Raw genomic sequence first — 21879 nt, forward strand, 5'->3', positions numbered from 1 at the left:
TATTTCAGTGCTATGTCATTGTCTTGGAAGTTGAGGTAAAATGCGGCAAGCTCATTTCATTTTTTGCTTTGAATTACAGTCATTGCCAAGCCAAACAATAGCTGCCAAATAATAATAATAGTGAATATTTACAGAGTACTATTGCAGCCACTTGCTTAGTGTTTTGCCTATATTAGCTTACTTAATCCTCAAACAAGCCTATGAGTGAATGGGCAGGAGTGATTAGTATGATCCTCATCTTATAGAAGAGAATACTGAGCATGAAGAGATCAAGCAACTTGCCCAAAGTCACACAGAGAGTAAATGCTAGAGCTCAAAGTCAGACTCAGGCTATCTAGGCCAGAGGCCATTCTCTTAACCACTTTGCCATTCTGCCTTTCTGCTCTGCAAACTAGTTGGCATCTTAAAAGAGATGCCAGGAGGAGAAATGCTGCTATGTCTTGGCAGAGGCCAATTAGCAAGCAGTGCTAGATGCATTCACATAGCATTGTCATTTTACTATATGATTTACCCAGTTAGACCCACAGAAAACTTATAGTTCTCCTACAAATGATTAAGCCACATCCCTGTCATTCATTTAACAAATACTCATTTATTCTGCAATCCTATATGCATAATAATAGAGCTCAGTGTAATGGAGTATGTTTGGAAAAGATGCAGAAACACATTCAAAATGGTGCTCTAAACACAACAAGAGTTCAATTTCTAGAACAGAAATGTTTCAGTTAAAGAATAAAGGAATGGAAAGTAATAAAAGCTGCACATGGAAAGCAGATTGGTGGAGAAGCAAGTTCCTAAGTGATTACAAAGACATATCTCTAATGGAAGGAAGATAATGCCAGGATTTAATAGTCTATTTTCTCTGTGAGTTCTGGGATCATTTCCTAGCCCAGTGAGGACCTTCCTAAGATTTGTGAGAATTGCAGTGAGTTGGCTGAGCCGGGTTAGATAACTTGGCAGGATGTCCTCCTGGTTGGCTTTACTAATGGAAACTGAAGAGGTAGAAGTAACAAGAAGAAGGCACTAACAAAGAAACAAATAAAAAGAGCTCATTGACAGTCAGAGAGACCACTGAGTCTACACCAAAGACTTGGAATGGCCAAGAGACAACTTAGTAGCAAATAGATTTAGGAGAGAAGGAAGAACCCTTCAGTTGTCTCTTGGTGTGTCTTCCATTGAGGGCCCAATGGAAACAAAGGCTCCATTTAGCTTGTCTCTGGGTACCATGTCTACATCAGTCCTAAAAGAATAATAAGAACATGTCTGGACTTCAACTCTCTAATTCATTTGTTGCAACATAGGGAAAAAATTGGAAAAATGCTAGCAAGGAAGCAGAAAAGTTCTGTTCCCCAAAAAAGAGATGAGAAGAAAAAATTCTTAGGTTTTAATACCAAAAAAGTCCTATATATTGAGTAAATTTTTTGTTCAATCTGTTTTATATTGTCTTTTTGGGAAAAAAATGAATGTGCATTTAATATGTGGAAGTGGAAACTAGAAGAGTATTGTGTCTGAATGTGCCATGCACGTAATGAAAGCACATTAGCAACCTGAGAGAAGGTAACACCAAGTTAAGTCCATTTAAGGGGGGTTATTATTAAAGCATTAGATAAAGTGTCTCCCAGGGCTGTTGCAGACATCTGTCTGAGAAAAACCACACTGAGGAGAATGGTTACTATCTTTCTTCCTCCAGGAAGCACTTTCTCCCTTCAAACTGTGGTAAGTGGTATGAGAGTGACCTCAGACATCTCACTGAAAGAAAGGGAAAGTCTTTTGTCATGTTCAAGTCATAGAATGCCCATCTTTCCACATCCAGGGAGCAAAAAGCACGATTAAAATGAAATCTCAGGCTAAAAATTTTTGAAGAAATGGGTCATAACATCAGCTATAAGGGGAAGGAGACTAAATAGAATTGCATAGAGTTGGATGGTGGTTTTACTTGAGGGAGTTCACAAACACAGCAGCTGGCACCTTTCTCTGAACACACACGTACACACACACACACACGCACACACACACACACACATATGCACGCACGCAACTTTTATGTTTGAGTTTTCCTCTATATGGGTTTGAGAAAAATTGGTAACTTTTCAGAAAAGAAAACATACTGACTACATGTGTATAAAGCATTTCTCATCATTACCTAATACTCTTCGGCAATTAATGTAAATTGCACTACAATTCAATGCAATTTGATGATATCTCTGAAGGATGTACAAGAAACGGGTCATTGTGACTGCCTCCAGGATGACAGCTGGGTGTCTGGTAATGGGATGGAAGGAATATTACTTTCCTTTAAGTTTTTGTATGGTTTGAATTCTTTTCACCACATTCATATATTATCTACTATTATCTGTTATCTGCTGAGTAAACTTTTTTTTAAAAAAAGATTCAGTGCTATTCAGCAATTTAACACATACTAAATGTTGGGTATCTGATCTGTACTATGCAACAGGGATCTTTGCCCTTGGGTAGCTTAGTAGAAGAGATAAAATGGGATGACAAAGGAATAGACAAGTTTCAGAGGTAGTAATAAGGAGGTTTTTGTTTTGGGGGGAATTATTTGGGTGAGGGTTTTAATTATCTCTCAACATTTTAAGTGAGGTCATATCCATACTGTTGTATATAATATATGATTTTTTGTGTTGATACTTTAGAGGTTGTACTTTCTTATTAACAACCGAGATGTACCATGCTGGAAAAAAGAATGTGGCTTTTGATGAAGCATTGACATGGATTTCTATGTGAACTGTATCATTTAATAACTGTATGATCCTAGAGAAGGCGTTTAACTGCTATGAGCCTCGGTTTCTTCATTTGTCGTTACACATGTAATAGACATTGCAAACACTAACACCGTGCCAATCACTGTCATATGTGCTGTCAATACATTAGCTTTACTTAATCCTCAGAATAAACCAGGCAGGGAGGTATTCTTTTTCTCATTTCACAGATATGGAAACAGCTCAGAAACTTACCCCACAGTTGATGCATATACCAACTGGGATGCAAATCCACTGTTCTGGCTGGAAGTTTATAGTCTTATCCACCACACTCTTCTGAGCCCTGGTCCCTGCCCTCGGGGCATGTCCTTTCTTGTTTTATCACATTAGTTAGCTACGAGTGTGCACTGACCCAACAACAGGAGTGATGGAAAGGACACATGGAATTGTGACCTCAGTCCCAGAGGCACCCTGCGTCCTGACGATTGATTGATTGCACGTGAGCATTGACAGAAGCGCCAGACTGCAGGCCATTAGTCCAGTTGCTGACCCACGTAACCAAAGGTGCTGGTGCTCCCAGTAAAGGTAGAATATGGGGAGAAGATTGGAGGAGAGTGGGAGGGGTGATTTCAGGTTTTTGGACATGTTGATTTTGAGATGCAAATGTTACAATGGAGGTACAGTGCAAGAGGCTCAGGGTACATAGAAATTTTGAAGGTATTCTTTTGATGTCGAGACTGAACAAGGACAGTTCTGTCTTTGAATGTTAAATGGATAATGATCCATGGATTGTGTTATCCTCTTGCATAGGCTACTCTGTAAGTGAGACTACTCGCAGAACACTGTTAACTCTTCTTTATGAGTAAAGCAGTGACCTCCCAGCAATGCCGGGTATTTTCTGCCTTCCACATGTACACAGTATCTAGCTGAGTCAGTCAGTTCAGTCAGACATATTGATCAATATGATTAGCCATCCGCTGCTGCACTCAGGTGATCAGTGATGGGATCAAACGAGCCAAGGGCTTGAGTTGGGGGTGAGGGTGCAGTGCAGCACCCATGCACCCATACGGGCAGCCTCTCAGCTCACCAAGAGAAGGGAGTCTCCACACAGTTGAACAACAGGAACCTAAAGAATGGTGAACAATTTCCAGGCTGGGATGTATGGTTCCTTCAACACTTCCTAGAAGTGAGAAGAGAGAGAGAAGGCTTCAGGAAGCTATTAGAAAGGGTGGCTCCTGAGGCAGGCGCCTCCCCGGTATTGAGCTCCTCTCAGAGACTCCTGGGGACAGAGGGCTGGGAGGGAAGTCTTAGGCCTAAGGAGTTCAGAAGCAGTGGATTCACAATGCCCTCCTCTGGAGAAGGGACACAGGATAGGGTGAGGGGACTAGTGATGTTCCTCTACTTTGTCTTCTCCTCCAGGGAGCAGAAATCCAGAAAAGTTGTCAGAGCCAGCTATAACAACTACCTGACATGTGCTTACAGGTCACTTGGATCCCAGCCCTTAATTTCATTCTCAAAAAGAGTTGCAGGGAGCTGCCTCCTATCATGGGAGTTTAGTCTGGCACAGTATAGGGGAGGGGATCAGAGCTATGGACTCTGGAGTCAGACACTTTTAGGTTTATGTCCCAGTTCTGGAACCGAGCCTCCATTCCTTCATGTCTAAAATAGAATAATTGTAAACCCTCTCTGCCAGGATTTATATCCCAATTCTGCCACTTACAACCATGTAACTTTTAATAATTTCCTTAAGGACTTGGCAGGTAGAGTATCCACAGAAACTGTAAACCCTTCATCTTTTGCGTGTGCCTTTGCGCAGGCACCAAGTGAAAATGCACACTGATTTGCTGATGGTTTCTGCTACAGGACCGAGACCCAGGGATGGGGGGAGAAGATGGTCACCTGGTTTATGTGTAGAAGTGGCTTCTATTTCCTTGGCTAGAGAAGAGAGCCAAGCAGAGTTGTAGGAAGAGATTTAGCAGTTGTAAAGGGCTTTCAGAGGCAGAGATGAAAGCCTCAGAGTAAGTGATACTGTCATTATCTATCCCTTACCCACCTGGCCTCCAAGCTGAAGCAGAAAGTAATCCCCTGGCACAGCCCTTATCATAATACCGACTGCTCAATGGAGGGAGTGCCTGGCGGTAGATGTCTTTCTCAGGAAAGGAGACTTGCTGAGAAAATGTTTTCAGTCCATGTTTTAACCTACTCAGTAGTGCATTTTTGTTCATGCTACTCGGGACCAATCTGAGAGTCCGCCACCTCCCTGGTTTTGCCTTCTCCCCAGCATTTTGGTGTCTCCTGCCTCTTAACTGCCACCCCTGTCAGAGTTGGGCAGGCTAGACTTCTGGAAACCTGGGATGAGAGTTGCTGGTTTCTAACAGAGTTGGCCAGCATGGGGTAGAGGGCACGGTTTGCTTTAAGATTACCTCTGGATTTTATTTTGCTGTTTTCTTCCTGCTCATTCAGATAATGAGAAAACTGAGCAGGCACTTAAATTTGTTTCTCTTTCAAATAGGTGATCAAACCAGAAGGTGTGTTAAGAACAATTACCTGCAGTAATAATACCTTCCACTGTTACAGTTTACAAAGCACTTCCCCAGTGCTCCCTGTAGCAGTGCAAGTCCAGGGCCAGTCTATCCTCCTTCCGAGTAGTGTCTACACAGGTCTGCATTGCAGCTGAGAAAGCACTGAGAGTCTAAGGGTCCTGGTGACAGAGCCAGCTCTGCCATCAACTCACTCACTTTATGATTTAGGACAAACCACTGGGCCTCCTATTTCCTCATCAGCAAGTTACATTTGGACTAATGTCTGTTTCCAGCTCCAAAATTCTATCATTTAAAGTCTGATTTGCCTTCCTCTAAAATAGAATGAATGGAATAAGATAGATAAGTGTTTCCTTTCTACTCCTTTATACGATCTGAAGAGAAACCAGAGTATTCCTTTCTACTCCTTGATGCTGTACAATGGCAGAGACCTTTTTCCTATGCCATTGATCTCCCAACCCATCCTTGCCAGTCTTTCCCATCAATAAGCAGCTAAATTCTTGAGGACCACAGAGTTCCTGAGCTCTGCGTGTGATACACCTGTATTGGAGCACACCAATGAAGCATGCCTCTGCAGAAGTCACCTCTGCCCAGCAGTCTTCTGCCCATCTCTCATAAATCAGAGGAGGAAAGCTGTGAGTCTCTGTTCTAGCTATAGAGACAACAGAGCTATGAAGAGCCTGCAGTATCTGGAAAAGGCAACTGGAATGTAAGCACTGTCTTTTCCAAGTTGCACATTCCAGGTGTTAGAGTACTTGATATTTATGGAACACTGGAGTGCTATCATTCATCAACTATTTGGTCTGGCAGCTAGGAGAGCTGTATCATTGCTATGAGATGAGGAAACACACAGAGGAGGGCACACAGTTCAGCTTTTGTGCTCACCGAGTATAAAAATTAAGAGTTTTAGGTCAAGCTTCAGCGCTATCAAAGCTTGCTCCCTAACCCAAGAATATTTCCATCATTCTGCCCAATCAAGAGAGGTCCTCCAGCGGTTTTGAAAAGAAAAAGAGAAGAACAAAACCCCCAAAACTAGATAAAGGAAGATACTCCCTTTGAATTAAGACAAGAGGCAGAAAGGCACTCCTTTTTCCCTCTGTATCATATCAAAGATGCCAAGGTAAATTTAGGAGCAGCTAGTTAAAAAGCACACTTAAGTTTTGAATTTCAAGACTGAGTTTCTGTCTCCAGAAGGGGCAACTCCATTATTCTTGTCCCCAAAGAGACGTCTCCAGTTCTCCAACAACGATTCCAGGCCATAAACTGCTTCTGCTTCCCGGAGAGAAAACAATGGGCTATTAGCAAAAGATTTTTCTATTCAGAATCTTGTAAGATGAAGCTCATTTGTCCCTAATGAGAGTAGAAATGGACAATTGCTGCCCTTCACATACTGAAAAGAAGGCCCCTGCTTTTAGACACATCGCATCACTTGAAATTTCATCTTTAAACCAACTAAGGCAAAACCCCAGGGATAAGCGTGCTTGCTGGTGCCTTCAGCTTGTTGTTGAATGTGAATGTAAAGGCATCAAAAAGATAATCGTGAGTCTTTTAACAAACTCTCTATGACCAAAGTTATATTCTTGTTTATTTATTGACTTTTGTCTCCTTGAATTTGCTTTTTTAAGGCAAATGAAATAGTCATATGAAAAAGCTGAGATTCAGTGGTAAATTCTGGCATTGAGATGCTTTACACAGGATGTTGGTTGATGAAGGAGCACGTTACTGTGCCTGCTGGTTTACAGTGTGACTTTGCCATGTTGGTGTACTTGTAACTCCAAGGGCTAATGCGTTGAAGCAGATATGATTCTATAATGATGGAGTTCAAAGTGTTTTTTCAGATTCACTTCCTTGTCTCCAGAAAAAAATAGAACTGTTTGGTCAGAAAGTGATCCATTCACTAGAAATCTGAGCGTAACCAGCGACCTTCCTCTCCATGGCCCAAATGAAGGACACTTACTGTCAAAGCAAATTAAAGCAAGATTGAGAAGAAAGCAACCCAGACCCAAATTGACTTTGTAGAAACATCCAGGCATCTAGCAGAAATGATGTAGATTAGAATTCGGTCAAAAATTTTTTTCAAGTCTTATTTTTATTTATTCAAGTAATCTGTATGCCCATCATGGGTCTTGAACTCATGACTGCAAGTTCAAGAGTCGCATGCCCTTCCAACTGAGCTAGCAAGGTGCCCTGAATTCAGTCAGATTTAAAGACAAAAAATGTGAGCCAACTTTATTTGCTTATTTATTTTGTTATTTTACTTATGAAATACACTTACATTGCCCAAAATTTAAAAAATTACCAAAGGATATAAATACTTTGCTATCAATTTCTTGTGTGCCTTTAGAATTATTTTAGGAGTATAAAAATAAATACACTTCTATCCTTTTAATTTGCCTTTTGTACACAAATGCTGGCATAGGATGTATAGCCTGCTATATACCTTACTATTTTGACTTTGCAATATGCTTTGGGCATTATTCCTTATTAGCACATAAAGAACCTCCTCATACTCTCTTGGGGGTGCATTATATTGATGTACTTTCATTTATTGAAGCAATTACCAACAGATGGGCACTTAGATTGTTTCCAACTTTTAGATATTTGTTAAATGGTATAATGAATAATCCCGTATAAAAGTTATTTCCCCAGGTATAGTATGTCTGTGGGCTATATCCCCAGAATTGAAATTCCATTCACAGTTTCTACTCACTCATAACAATATTTTCTTTTTTTACCAGAAAGGAAGGCAATAGGTGCTAATGATTTTAATGGGATATTTTTTCAATAACAATGGGCTGGACATTTAAAAGACCTGTAGGATTATTTGTAAACTTTATTAGCATTTCACATAGCCTATGTTAGTGCACTTTTAGGAAGAAAGCACCAGGCTTTTCAGAGCTCCTAAGGTTCTTCTGATACAGTTGTCTCTCAGAGTTGCATGCCATGTGGACTTGAGTCTGCATCACTTACCCAGAGCTGGTTCATCTGGGCTCCGCTGGTGAACAAGGCTGGAGCAGGTATTTCCCACCTCCAGCAACAGGAAATACCAAAGGACAAAAGACTGAGCCAAGCCAGGGCCCAACTCTCTGAAGGATGTGGGAACGAACAGAATGTTGGGGGAGGGTTGAAAGGTTGCCTCAAACTGAGTAGCTTCTCACCAAGAAATGCCTGGAAGTTTGGGGTGAAACAAAAGACCAAGATCAGCAGACCTCTTGGGCACGTAAATTCACCATTACACCCTTGCCCTTCTTGTTAAGAATAAACGAACGGGACTTTATGTCCACCAGCTTCATCAGGCTTGCATGAGACAGACTTATGACTTCTCCAGCTTGAGCTACAAGCTAGCCAATTTCTAAAATAGAAACTTTTATTTGATCCCTCAAAGAATTATTTATTGTCTACCTGCTTTAATAACTGTAATGGCCAAGTTGACAAAGCATTTTTTGCTGTATTAAAAAATGCTTTCATATACATTATCCAGGGCTTTAGAATTTGTTAGGAAAAACAAGATGAATTCATAATACAGCAGCTAAGATTTATAATGCTTTTGGTTTACATGGTTCTTGTAAAATCAGAACCTTTAGGTGAGAATATTAAAGGTCATGAGGATTTTAGATACTGTTTTTTCTGATCTATCCCTCCCATTTTGTTGGGGAGGGGGAGAGGGCCAAAGAGATTATAGGATTTGAAAGTGTGGGCTGTGGAAAAGGCAGACCTAAGTTTGAAACCCCATTCTGCCAACACCAGTAACTGGTCATGTCGCCTGAAACAAGTGGCTTACTCTTTCTAGGGTTCAGTCTCTTCATCTGTAAGAAGGTAATAATTAAATCCATTAGGTTTGATATGAAGAGTAAATTTTTTAAGGAAAGTACTGACTAACATAATTTGCTGACCATATCAGGCCCAGAACTTCATTCCTGATCTCAGTCCATGAACTTTCTACAGCCTTATACCCACTGTCTTTCATATTTAAAAAATCAAGTCTTGTGAGAGAAACAGGAATAGGAGCTATCACTTCTAGTCTGCGAATCTAAAAACCTAAGCCATATGAGAAATCAAAGCTCTGTTGAGATCCAGTTCCACAGATCATGACAGACTAATCACAGTTTGGTAGAGGGGATGTTCCTGAGGGTAGGCTACTATGCTCACAGAATACAGTGGGGAATGGCATTTGTTGGGAAGCACAGAGTGAAGGATTCCTCCATTCAGGAAATGTGTTCAACATGAGCTGGGCCCAGCGCTGCTGGGCGCTGGTCATCTGAAAGAGAATTAAGTCATGCTCTTTGTTTATTCATTCAGCAATTTACTGAGCACCTACTGTGTGCCAGGAACTGTTTCAGGGGCTTAATATAGATCAGTGAACAAAAATACATCAGGACAAACAATCTTGTTCTCTTGGAGCTTCTATTTTAGGAGGCAGAGACAACAATGAACAACAACATAATAGGTTAGAAAATTATATTGTGTTTTGGAAGGTAATAACTACTGAAACAAATGAAGCTGGCTAAGGGAGAAGAAAGTTCAGGGTCGGTTCCAATAAGAAGATGACTTTTGCACTAAGACTGGAAGCAAACCTGGGAATCTCTGGGCAGAGTATTCCAGGCAGAACGAAGAGCCAGCACCAGGGACATAAAGTGGGATCATGTCTGAGGTGGTGGAATGACAACAAGGAGGCAAATGTTGAAACAGGGCAGATGGTGGAATAGGGTGTGCATTCTGAATATGGCGGAGCTGGGGAAGCAGGCCACATGTGGCCATAACATGGCCTTGGGCTTTTATTCCACGTGACATGGGGGAGCCATGAGGGGACAAAGAGGAGTAACATTCTGACTTGGGTATCATAAGTGCTCCCCTGGGCATTATGTTGGCAGTAGGCTGTAGGAACAAGTGGAAATAGGGAAACCAGTGAGAAGGCTATGCAGTAGGCCCAGGCATGAAGGAGGGTGATGTTTGAATATTGGAGCATTCTTCATATATAAATTAGGAAAAAAATTTTAAGGCATAGGAAAGGTCACATGAAGAGTTAAAGGCAGGGCTCAGACTATAATCCTAACATCATTCATTCACCAAACATCTATAGAGCATTTTCTCAATGAGTGTGGCTATACCACGCTAGAAACAGGTTAATAAAGAGGGCCAAGACGTTTGCATGTTAGACAAACCCTAACTGTCCGGTGCAGCTAACTTGCTGAGTGTGGGTGGGACCTGTGACTTGCTTCTAACCAATAGAATGTGGCAAAGGTGATAGATGTCGTTCCTTGATTTTGTTGCTTCATGCATTGGATCACTGTAACCTTGAGATAAAGTAGTGCTCATCTGTTATTATTGTTGCTACATGAATGAAAATATCCTACTTGGGAAATAGTATCTTGTCACATAAAATCACTGTGTGCTATCAACAAAAATTTTGATAACATTATTTTCCTTGAGCCATCTTGCATACAAATGGGCAGCATGGCACCCATTCTGGCTATGGATCAGCAGGCCAAGCTTATTCTGGGTCCTCTGACTGGTTTGCAGTGTCAATGTTAGAGGAGCTGGTTGGCTCATCCTGGGTGGACATTTGGTAGTATTCATATGCTGGCCTCAGAATATAAAGTCTTCCCCTAAGATCAGTGCCCCTATTACTCTTGATCCTTTTTGCATCTAAGCTCTTTGAGAACATCATCTCTTCTTCTGGAGAATTTTGTACTGAGTAAAAATTCTAAAAAGCTTTGGTCTGCCAATCTGTTCTTGACAGTTTGGAAATAGGGTAGAAACTTCAGTAAAATTTTACTATTTCAGACTGCAACATTTACCAAAAGTTGAATTGGTCCAAATTTTATTTCAAATTATACCACATTTTTCTAATCTTAAATATTTTCTGTAATTTTAGCTGATTAAATATGGGCCAAAATTTTTAAAATGGGTCTTTAGCTTTTAACTTGCTGTGCATGTTTGGCCTTCAAAAGGAAGCTTGAGGTGGTGTGTTCTTCCTGAGGCTCTAGCGTGGACATTGTGTCTTAGTTTAGAAAAGCGAAGTGATATTTAATCTTCCAAAGAAGTGTTTGTTGTATAGGCTCTCTAGGGGAAACAGTGAACCCCTGGAGGACTCACTTCTTGAGCCTTCTGTATTAGAAGAAAGTATTTAAACAAAAATACATCTTAGTTTACAGCATTCAACCAGTACTGTTAATTTTGAACACCTTAAACATTCCAGTTAAGAAATTTCCTAGATTCCAGAAATCCTGTAAAATACCAAAACAGGAATTGACTGAGAATGAGGAATCTGAATTGACTTGTGACATCTGTGTATTATTTAATGTCACCAAGTTGCAGATTGCAAAGTTTGCTTCAGCTGTAACAAACCCATTGGGAAGTTATTCTGATTTTTATGGTTATTTTTGCAGAGTAATCAATAATAAAGGATCTATTCTTTTGCATTAAAGATGTGGAGGCCATAAAAGTTTTTATTAGCTCAGGGAACATCAATCAGTGGGCTTCAAATAAGGCAGAGCCCTCAGCTCTGCAAAGGCAGTGAACAGCTTTACCAAAGTGAAGAAAACCACCCCTGCACTGTTCCCTCTAATTGGTCAGAAGGACAGAGAGCAGAGGGCTCTGAGAGGTCTGTGCACCAGGATGTGAGGATGTTTCAGGGAAGGCTTTTATCATTGCTGGGTTGTGTAATCAGAAACCTGAACTGCTTACCCAAAAAAGCAGTCTTCATGTTCAGAGCATTTCCTCTGTATCTGACACTGACAGCTGGCTGACCTTACCACACTAGCCTCATCTCTAATATTGCCTGAGAGAGCAAAAGCTGAAGAAAAATGTGTTTTGTTTATTCATTCAACAAATTAATTGCAAAAAGCTAGGTGTTGACTTCATTAAGTAAAATCAACAAAACCTTTGCCCAACTTAGGCTCTATATCAGTTAAACTAATTCAAAATGGAACAAAAAGGTAGGCAAAATATTGTGTACTAAATTAGGCTCTTTAAATTAGTACCATGACTGTTGAGAGGCCATGAGTACAGCATAGTAGGTAAGAGTCTGGGCTTGGAGCTGAACAGCCTGGATATGAAGTCCACCTCAGCCATGCCCCTGGCATTGGGGAAGTGGCTTGACTGCTCCCTGCATTGACTATGGTCCCAAACTCTACTAGCTGTGAGGTTTTGGCAGTTTCCCTACCTTCTCAATGACTCCAGTTCTTCATCTGTGAGGTGTAGGCAATACTAGTCCTGGCTTCCATGGTCCTGTGAGGCAGTGTGCTTGGAGGGTGTGGCCTCTTGCATGTACTCAATGACTGCTGGCTGTTGTCATTAAGCATGGGAACCTGAAGCATGTTTTCATTTCATGTCCTTTCCAGCTTTGTTACTGATGGTTTCCAAGGATTAAAATGTGTACAATGGGGCAAAAGACACTAGCTATTTTAATTAATAAGTTTTATAAAAGTTTAGTTACATCATTCCAAAGAAAGGGATTCAGTGTAACCATTTTAAATAGTAATTTAGTACTATGATAAATATATTGTAAAGGGACCTGTGAAGGGTTCCAACACGTACTGGGTGCCTCTGGGACTTCCCTGGCAGATCCAAGATTGTTATTCAAGTGCTTCTAGAGTTTAGGGATTAGAGATGCTGAAGACCCAGGAGCCAGGGTCTATACTCAGGCATTGGCTACAAGGGTATATCTGTGTTTGAGAGGCAATAGAAAGAGAACTGGGTTGTGAAGAAATGGGCAGAAGACATGAGTAGACACTTCTCCAAAGAGGACATCAGATGGCCAAAAGACACATGAAATGATCCTCAGCGTCCCTCATCATCAGGGAAATGCAGATCAAAACTACACTGAGATACCACCTCACTCCAGTCAGAGTGGCTAAAATGAACAAATCAGGAGACTAGATGCTGGCAAGGATGTGGAGAAACAGGCACCCTCCTACACTGTTGGTGGGAATGTAAACTGGTGCAGCCCCTCTGGAAAACAGTATTCTAACAGTAGAACTCCCTTATGACCCAGCAGTAGCACTGCTAGGAATATACCCAAGGGAGGCAGGAGTGCTGATGCATAGGGGCACATGTACCCCAATGTTCATAGCAGCACTCTCCACAATAGCCAAATCATGGAAAGAGCCTAAATGTTCATCAACTGATGAATGAACCAAGAAGATGTAGTTTATCTATACAATGGAATACTACATGGCAATGAGAAAGAATGAAATCCAGCCATGTGTAGCAACATGGATGGAACTTGAGGGTGTTATGCTGAGCGAAATAAGTCAGGCAGAGAAGGACAGATGCCATATGCTTTCACTTACAGGAGGATTAGGAAGAACTTAACGGAGGACTATGGGGGAGAAGAAGGGGAAAAATAGTGGGGAGGGGGAGGCAAACCATGAGAGATTCTTGAATACTGAGAACAAATGGAGGGCTGATGGGGGTGGGGAGAGGGGAAGGGGGGTGGTGGGCATGGAGGAGGGCACTTGTTGGGATGAGCACTCGGTGTTATGTGGAATCCAACTTGACAAACTATGAAAGAAAAAAAAAGCAAGAGAACTGGGTTTTCTTTAGAATTCCCAAAATCAATCACTTACTAACTCTGTAGACTTGAGCAAGTTATCTAGCTTTGAGCTTCGGTGTATTCATTTTTGATAACAGACATGATCATATCTACCGCATAAAGTTGTGATGAGGATCATGCCACCATTGAGCCCATTAAGAGTTCAATCAGTATTCCCCCTCCCAACATAATCTTCTCTTTCCTAGGAGTAGAAAGTGCTCACTTGGTAAACCCAAAGATAGTAAACAGACCAAAACATAGTCAGGGGCAACACTGATCCGAAGAGTATTTGCAGTGTGCTATCACTCTAAACAACTCTTTTCTTCAAAGCTTTTGACCTGAAACTGTTCCTTTTGAACCTATAAATGGTGACTCCTGTGTGTTGTTTCTACTATAAAGAAGAGCTTTTAGAAAATGTGGGTTCCGTATTGGAGAATGCAAAGAAACTGTGACATTCTAGAGTAGCTGATGCCAGGACCACTCTTCCAAGCAGGATCAGCTTGTTGACTAGAAAAGCCTCTTGAGACTGCCCCCTGGCTGTTTTCCTGCTGCTCTGTTAGGCATCTGTCTCCTTTGTGGACTTCACCCACTGCCCAGGACTCACTGAGCTGGCTTACTTTCCCTCCTAGCACCTAGATGAACATTGGTGGCACTGAGTAAATGTGGGATTTGATGGCGGAGAGGAGGAAGAAGTACACGGAGCTCCCAAGGAGAGAGAGTCTGGATACAGCTAGTGTGGCTGTAAGAGAGAAGAACATAGTCAGTGTTGGCAAGAGTTAGACTTGGGAAATGGGGTCTAATGCACGTAGGTTTAGAAAGAATAATCCCTTCATCTAACTGGCTTGTCTCTACCCTTATCATTGGTAGAGCAGCTGTTCTACCATTTTTTTCCTAAATGATAACTTAAATAATGTAAATTTCTTGAACTTAAATAATTTAACAAATAACTTCTGGACTATTCAGGATCCTACCCATCTTTGGAAATAATGTTGTATTTGAGTGATTACATGTCTAATAGCAAACAGCCAACTTAGAAGTGAACTTGTAAAACCAAGTCTGGTCTTAACTTGTCACTTGGGAGATGTCTAAAATTCCTAATAGCTTAATACGCTCAAATTCCAGGTGACTAAAATGAGTATCTTGTGTTTATTGCACCCATTTTATGTTATAATTGAATGACAAACGTTCAAATGCATTTAAAAAAAGATCAGAAAACAATCAATTCCAGTGAAATTCCATTTGATTGGAAGTAAAGTAAGATTTATAAATATTTATTTACTTGTTATAAGATGAAGCACTTATTTCAGCGTGACTTGGCCTTTATATGAACAAGCAGGAAAGAACCAGACATTACCAGAGCCTTTTATAATTCCTATGTGCTGGTGAGGATGCTGTGTTGAATAATTTACACCAAAAACTGGAACTAAATGCCTTACCTCAAACCAAGTTCCAGAAAGATTAAAGGTTCAATATTTGCAAACAAAGCAAGCAACCAAAGAAGGAAAAATGAATTAAATATTTATCAAATTTGGGAGGATGGAAATTAAAGTTTATAACTCTTGAAGAGATCACCTAATGAAAAAGGTCTGCAGACCATATTTTATAAAAATGCAAAACACCTGTATATTTTAGAGTATTTAGAGTATTAGCATATAGCAAATATGTTACACATAGGCAAAGGATAATTATTATGTAAAGAATTTATACCAAATACTTATACACACACACACACACACACATAAATTCTTAAACTATTAGAATTTAGTAAACATATGGAGAAAATACAATTAGGAAAGCTGGTCAACATCATTAGATATTAAGTAAATTGAAAGGAAATAAAAAATACTAAATACTCATCACATTCACAAATGTTTGTTTTAACAATTTTTATGATAATTTTCTCTGTATAGATAATGTGAAAGCCTTCTCATTCACTAATGGAACATTAAACTATTGGGCCAACCCACTGGGAAGACAATTTGATAACATCAATCAAGGCAGTCATATTCTTTAATGCACTGGTTTCCTTTCTCTAAACTACACTAAGAAAATATTGCTAGTTATAAAATAGCCTTCATATATTCATCATAGCATTCTTCATAAAAGTGAAAAAATGCTAACCAACCTAACTGTTCAACAACAAAGAAAGTATTAAGTAAATTTTGGTACAATGATTGGATCCGGTATCACGCGGCCTAAAAGTGATACTTATGGTGACTACATGTGGAAAAGTATATTCTGTGTGATTTCCATATATTTAACCCTGTGTGAGAACATTCTGGAAAGAAACTCACAGAAACACCAACAGTAATTGTCTTTGCTCTATTGGAGAGGTGGGAAGTACGTGAGGTGGTCAAGAATGTGAGCTCTGAGTCCAAACTCCTGGGTTTAAATCCCAGCTCTGTCACTTGAGTAGTTTTTCTACTTTGATACTGAGTGGCTATTGAAATCCAGCAAGTTTGAAGTTCACCATGACTAGATTTCTCCATCAGTACACTGGTGGTAAAATAAACCTGCCTGCAGGGGTTTTTGTGAGGATTAAATATAACAACACAAGTAAAGCACTGACAATGGCTGGCATGTGGTAAGAGCCCAGTAAGCATTAGCTATTTGCTATTTAAGTGAGAGAACCAATGTAGGCAGGCTTTTGCCTTCTCTTTTCCATATTTTCCAAATCACCTTTTTCTCTCTTGAACATATTACTGTTACATTGGGGAAAAGCAATAAATATTTTCCTAAAGGTCCTGAGAACTAGATCAGCCAGATTTTCTAGTCACGTAGATTCAGACTCATAATTGCAGTTATCATAGTATATAATCTTCACAGTTGCTGAGACCCAAGAAATGAAATTGGGGTTGCTGTAATACTTGAAATGAACTTTGCGTCTCATTTCCTAACAGAAGGAGCCGATTTCATAAGAAGTTAGGATGATCTTGTTTCCTTAAAGGACCGCTTCCTTTGGAAAAACTTATGTCCACCCAGTGTTCTCTCCCCCTACCCTAACCTCTAGCTTCTAGATAACTCAGTATTTCTCTCTAATGCACATGTTTTAGTAACAGCAGGGCAAAAATTTTGAAAATATTTACAATAATGGAATCTGTAAGTTTTCTTAGGCAAGGAAAGTAAATTCAGGAGAGGGGGGAGGGAGTACATTTATTCAGTAGGTTTGTCGATTTCCAAACACTTTGAAAGCTACCATGTGTAATTCAGTTTACATATAAAGCTATTTTTAAAATATATTTTAAAGTTCCAGGAGCAGAAGGAAAATGAAGGGGAAAGTTGCTTTCTCTTTCTCTTATTCTCCCCTAAGTGTTCAGGGAAATTTTTTAGAAAAAGATCTCTGCTCATTTTGGAGTCTTTTCTTGCCAGAAAGTAACAAGTCTGTACAATACAGTTGCCAAGGCAATATCGAGACCCTGTAGACAGAAAGTGTGGTGTACAGACAGGGAGGTGATGGAAATGGATTAACAATGTGAACAAGAGGAATTCTTTTAATTGGAAAAAAAATGAAATCATACTGCCCTTTAATAAGTGGTTGTGTTAGCAGTCCTAACATCCTTTGTTACAAAGAAAATTCATTGTAATAATGGGTTTTTTTCTACATTGCCTTGTTCATGGATACATGATTTGTCTCCCAGTTATGTCCCTATCTTTGTAACTCTGTACTGAACCACGTCAAAATTGGTTCTCCTGCATTTAAGTTAGACGAAGAAATTTTTCATTTGCTAAAGCCAGTAACATTTTTTCTCTAAGTCCTACTTGAAGCCCTGGATTCAGCCAGACCCTTCCAGATGGAAGAGACAGGCACACCCCTTGCTCCTAAAGCAGCACCGATATTTGCTGCTTAAATAAATGTACTCTCGTCAGACAGGAGTGACCACCAGCCAAATACTTCTTTACTTTCTTAGGACTGTTATTTCAGTTTTTAAAAGGGCTCATTTTTCCTCTATCTTTTCTTTCCCCCTTCAGGTACAATCCTGGGATTTACCCTCCGACCATACAAAATGAGCTACCGGGAAGTCAAGTACTTCTCTTTTCCTGGGGAACTTCTGATGAGGATGTTACAGATGCTGGTGTTACCACTTATAATCTCCAGTCTTGTCACAGGTACCATATGCAGTGTTGTTTTCTTTTGTTTGTTTTTTTTTTTTAAGTGTGCTTATTGCAAAAGATCGCTTAGAAAAGCAAATGCTTTAGGTTTCTGCTGGATGCATGCTCTGTTCTAGAAAAAAAATAAAGTCCCTTCAAAAATGATGGAAAGGAGGCTTTAGTAATGCATGAATGATTTTAACTCTCGTATTTTACCAATCACAAGAGGAAACGGATTTAAACAACCAGTAATCTAGTCTGCCTCACTACAAAAGAGGCACCCTGCTAAACACTACACAACCAGCCTTCTCTGACCACAGCGATATAGTTGACAACAGCGTACAACAGGTCTGTTTTCTCACCCTCTTATCCCACCCAGATAACATCTGGTTGGACAGCCTATTAGCTATTGATGCAAGAATGCTTGTTCTCAGAGCCACCAGGACTTGAGCGGGAGCCTTCTTGGAAGCCTCATCAAGAGGTAATGCCCACAACACACTCACCAATTCTGCTGCCACCAACACTTTATCTTTTCCTGGTGAACCCGCATGATTTCATTTCCTTCTCGAGTTGTCCCCCAACCCCGTTACCTTGGAGGCTGGTGGGAGAATGGGGAGGGGGCGGGGATTTCCCCATCTGGATATTTTTGTCAGCTGACACTTGGATTCTCAAGGAGTGGAAGCCTTGCAGGTTAGGATCTATTTTCTGTGACAGTAAGATAACAGTTGACTCCTGTATGGGAAATGCTTCAAGAGTCATTTGTACACGTGACTGGTGAATACAAATGGAATCAAGAAGTTGCAAAAAAAAAAAAATTTACTATACATTCCATCCTGCGCACTCTTCTCTTTCCCCACAGCACACCTCTGACATGGAGAAAGAATGTCCATAGACCCTGTCCCAGCAGGGTGGTTTCTAGGTTTGTAGCTAAAGCCCAGAACTCATGTATTACTGACCTTGTTCTCTTTTCCACCCTTGGCTCACTGGGAACCTCATTCCATGGGAACCTCACTCCACCTCTATGTGAGCTGGCTCCAAGCATCTTTTCCCCTCCCAGGGAGTCCTCAAGGATATTTATAATCTCTTCTCAAGATCTCTGTGTAGTAAGAGTTTCATAGCACAACTCAAAAGTCATGGGGCAAGATTCTGACTGCTGCACGCCTGCAAGGACCAGCCTAACTTGGACAGGAAATATGTCAGCTCTTCCCCCAACGCCTTGCGGGTCTCTACTGGCTTCCACTTGTTCAGGTCTTTAAACAAGTGTTTGCACATACACGAGTCTCCCATTGGAGGGTGAACTGCCCAGAAAGCAGTCATGTAGGCCGGATGGTTGGGATGCTTGTTTCTGAAATGACCTGGCCCATTGCTGACCAGGGTGATCCTAGCAGTCCCAATTCTTATCACAAAAGCTAGATTCATGCTGACGGGAGCTGACATTCTCATTTTATTATCCACGTGTTGATATTTTTCTGGGAAGCAAGTTCTCACAGTAGCTCTTAGAAGACAGAACTCACATGTGCCATTTTATTTAGTGGAGCAAGTGCCCCTCTTCACCATCCCTACTGGCCAGTGTCTGACTTGAGTCACTGCAGTCTTCCTGGATGCAAACTTGGGTTCTGGATTCCTTTATACTGTCTTTCAAGGGTGGGACCAGCATTTAGAGTTTCTGCTTTCTGGTATTTGTGCTGAAAGCCCACATGTTACTCTTTCCAAGAGGAAAGCCCTTATTTGTTACAATTAGAGAAAATATTATTTCCCCTTAATTGCAATCTTGCTCCACAATTACCTCCAAGTGGAATTTCCTGATATTTTCTAGTACTTAGTACATCAACTTTATTGAAGGAAGACAAGCTTTCACTGAATAATTTTGCAGGAAATAAACTAAGATGCAATCTCTTTGCATGGTTAAAAAGAAATTTATGGGCAAACCTTGGAAAAACTAGCAACATAATATTGAAAGGAATTATAAGCTGCAAGCAACCAATGTAAAATAAACTTTTAAAATGTAACCTACTTGTAAGCTGGGGACACTGCCACTTGGGACCAGTAAGAGAGTCTCAGCCCTTTTCCAGGACTGTGTTAAGACAAAGGATATATGGGTGTCTGGGTGGCTCAGTTGGTTGAGCATCCAAGTCTTGATTTTGGCTCAAGTCATGGTCCCAGGGTCTTGGGATTAAGCCCTGCATCAGGCTCCACATTGAGTGTGGAGCCTGCTTGAGATTCTGTCACTCTCTCTCTCTGCCTTCGCCCCAGTGTGTGTATTCTCTCTCTCTCTCAAAAAAAGAAAAAAATGATATAATTTAGTTTGCCAAAGATCTTTGTAAGGTATTAATTTCAAAAGATTAATTTCCAAGCTACATAATATTTTGGATACTTATGATCAATTACAATGAACAATTGATTCAATAAGACTTTCCTTTAGGGTTTTAAATACAGTGATTCCAAACCCAAAAGGGGGCAGAGGGTATGACCCAATGGGAATGAGGAGGAGGAGGAATCTCTAAAAATTACATACATCCCTGGAGGACCCCTGTGTGTGTTGGGAGATGCTACTGGAGAATGTGTTGTCTAGGGAGGGAACAAGGTCAGGTTCATTACTTTAGAATGGAAAGGCATACTCAAATGCCTCCCGTGTCCAAGCAGGTGATGATTATATATGAATCTGCCCTTTCAGGGTACTTTTATTTTCTTTCTATGATAGAGTCATGATACAGAGAATTATTTTGTGTGTGTGTGACAGGAGAAGTAACAGGGACAAGTGTGATGATGAGTAGAAAGTGATCCAGCTGCACAATCGTATAGACAATGGGAGGCAAGGAGACTATGGTGACCTGAAAAGTTATCTGCTTCAGCCAATTGTTGCCCTGTGTCAACAAGGGCCAAATCTTCTGATTTTTTTAAGAGAGTCCAGAAATCTAAAAAATTTTAAGAACCTCCTAGTTTTTCAACGTTGGTACAATTTACAGAACAAAACACTGCAAGCCAAACAACGCTCATCTACAGGCCAAGTCCAACTGTTGGGCTACCCATATAAGAACTCAGGTGTGAATGTCAGTGGCATTAATTGCAAGAAATGTACTGCTGGGCTGGTGCATCCATAGAGCTCTCACTGGGTTTCCCTTATGGCCTGATTCAGGTGTTGACAGTTCACGCCAGAGCTCAAGTCAGCATTGTGTTACTAAACACTGCATTTATTGCCACTTAAACAAATAGCTATTGGAAAACCTCTCTCCATCTTCTGTGTCACAGTTGTGCTGACCTTTCCTGCACCCGATAGGAACACCGGAGTAAGAACTCAGGGGCGATGCTCCCACAGAAAGTATTTCCCAGTGTGAAAATGTTTGACAGACTTAATGCTTTTAAGTCAAAAAGTCCCAGAGTCTCAACAGACAGAAATGGAAATGCATGAAGCCCTTACTGCATTTGTTGGATTAGGTATTTTGTTTTAGAAGATTCTGTACATTTCATTGTACTAAAGTCACATTTAAACTAAGAAATCTAGGGGCACCTGGGTGGCTCAGTCAGTTAAATGTCCAACTTTGGTTCAGGTCATGATCTCATAGCTCATGAGTTCGAGCTCCACATTGGGCTCTGTGCTGACATCTTGGAGCCTGGAGCCTGCTTTGGATTCTGCATCTCCCTCTCTCTCTCTGCCCCTCCCTCGCTCATGTTCTGTCTGTCTGTCCCTCTGTCTCAAAAATAAATAAACATTAAAAAATAATTTAAACTCAGAAATCTAAGTTAGGTTTTAATATTTGAAACATTCATGTTTGTGAATTGTGGCTCTAAAGTTCCCATAAGCTGTGTTCTCCTTTCCCCAAATTTGAAATTCCAGTCATTCCAAATATCCTTGATGTGTATTAGCAATTCCAGAACCTGCCAGAGAGAAGCTGGGAGCAAGCCTAATGGCTAGGTTTGTACTCAAGTACCTGTGTTTTTGAAGAGGAAGAATAAGTCTGTGCCAACACAGCACACAATAAAATGGGGGTTT

The 21879-nt window shown here is 40.6% G+C and overlaps 1 protein-coding gene across 2 annotated transcripts in view; it reads left to right on the forward strand.

The window, feature by feature from the left end:
- The window catches only part of SLC1A3 (solute carrier family 1 member 3), an 82259-nt gene that overhangs the window by 3176 nt on the left and 57204 nt on the right, over positions 1-21879 (forward strand). For both annotated transcript variants that reach the window (XM_039250529.1, XM_039250527.1), the window contains exon 3: positions 17769-17906. In XM_039250529.1, the coding sequence (XP_039106460.1) occupies positions 17769-17906 (138 nt within the window). The remainder of the gene's footprint in view (positions 1-17768; positions 17907-21879) is intronic.

The sequence above is a fragment of the Hyaena hyaena genome, unplaced genomic scaffold, assembly GCF_003009895.1.
Source record: "Hyaena hyaena isolate Hyena2069 unplaced genomic scaffold, ASM300989v1 scaffold_372, whole genome shotgun sequence".
Taxonomy (NCBI): Eukaryota; Metazoa; Chordata; class Mammalia; order Carnivora; family Hyaenidae; genus Hyaena; species Hyaena hyaena.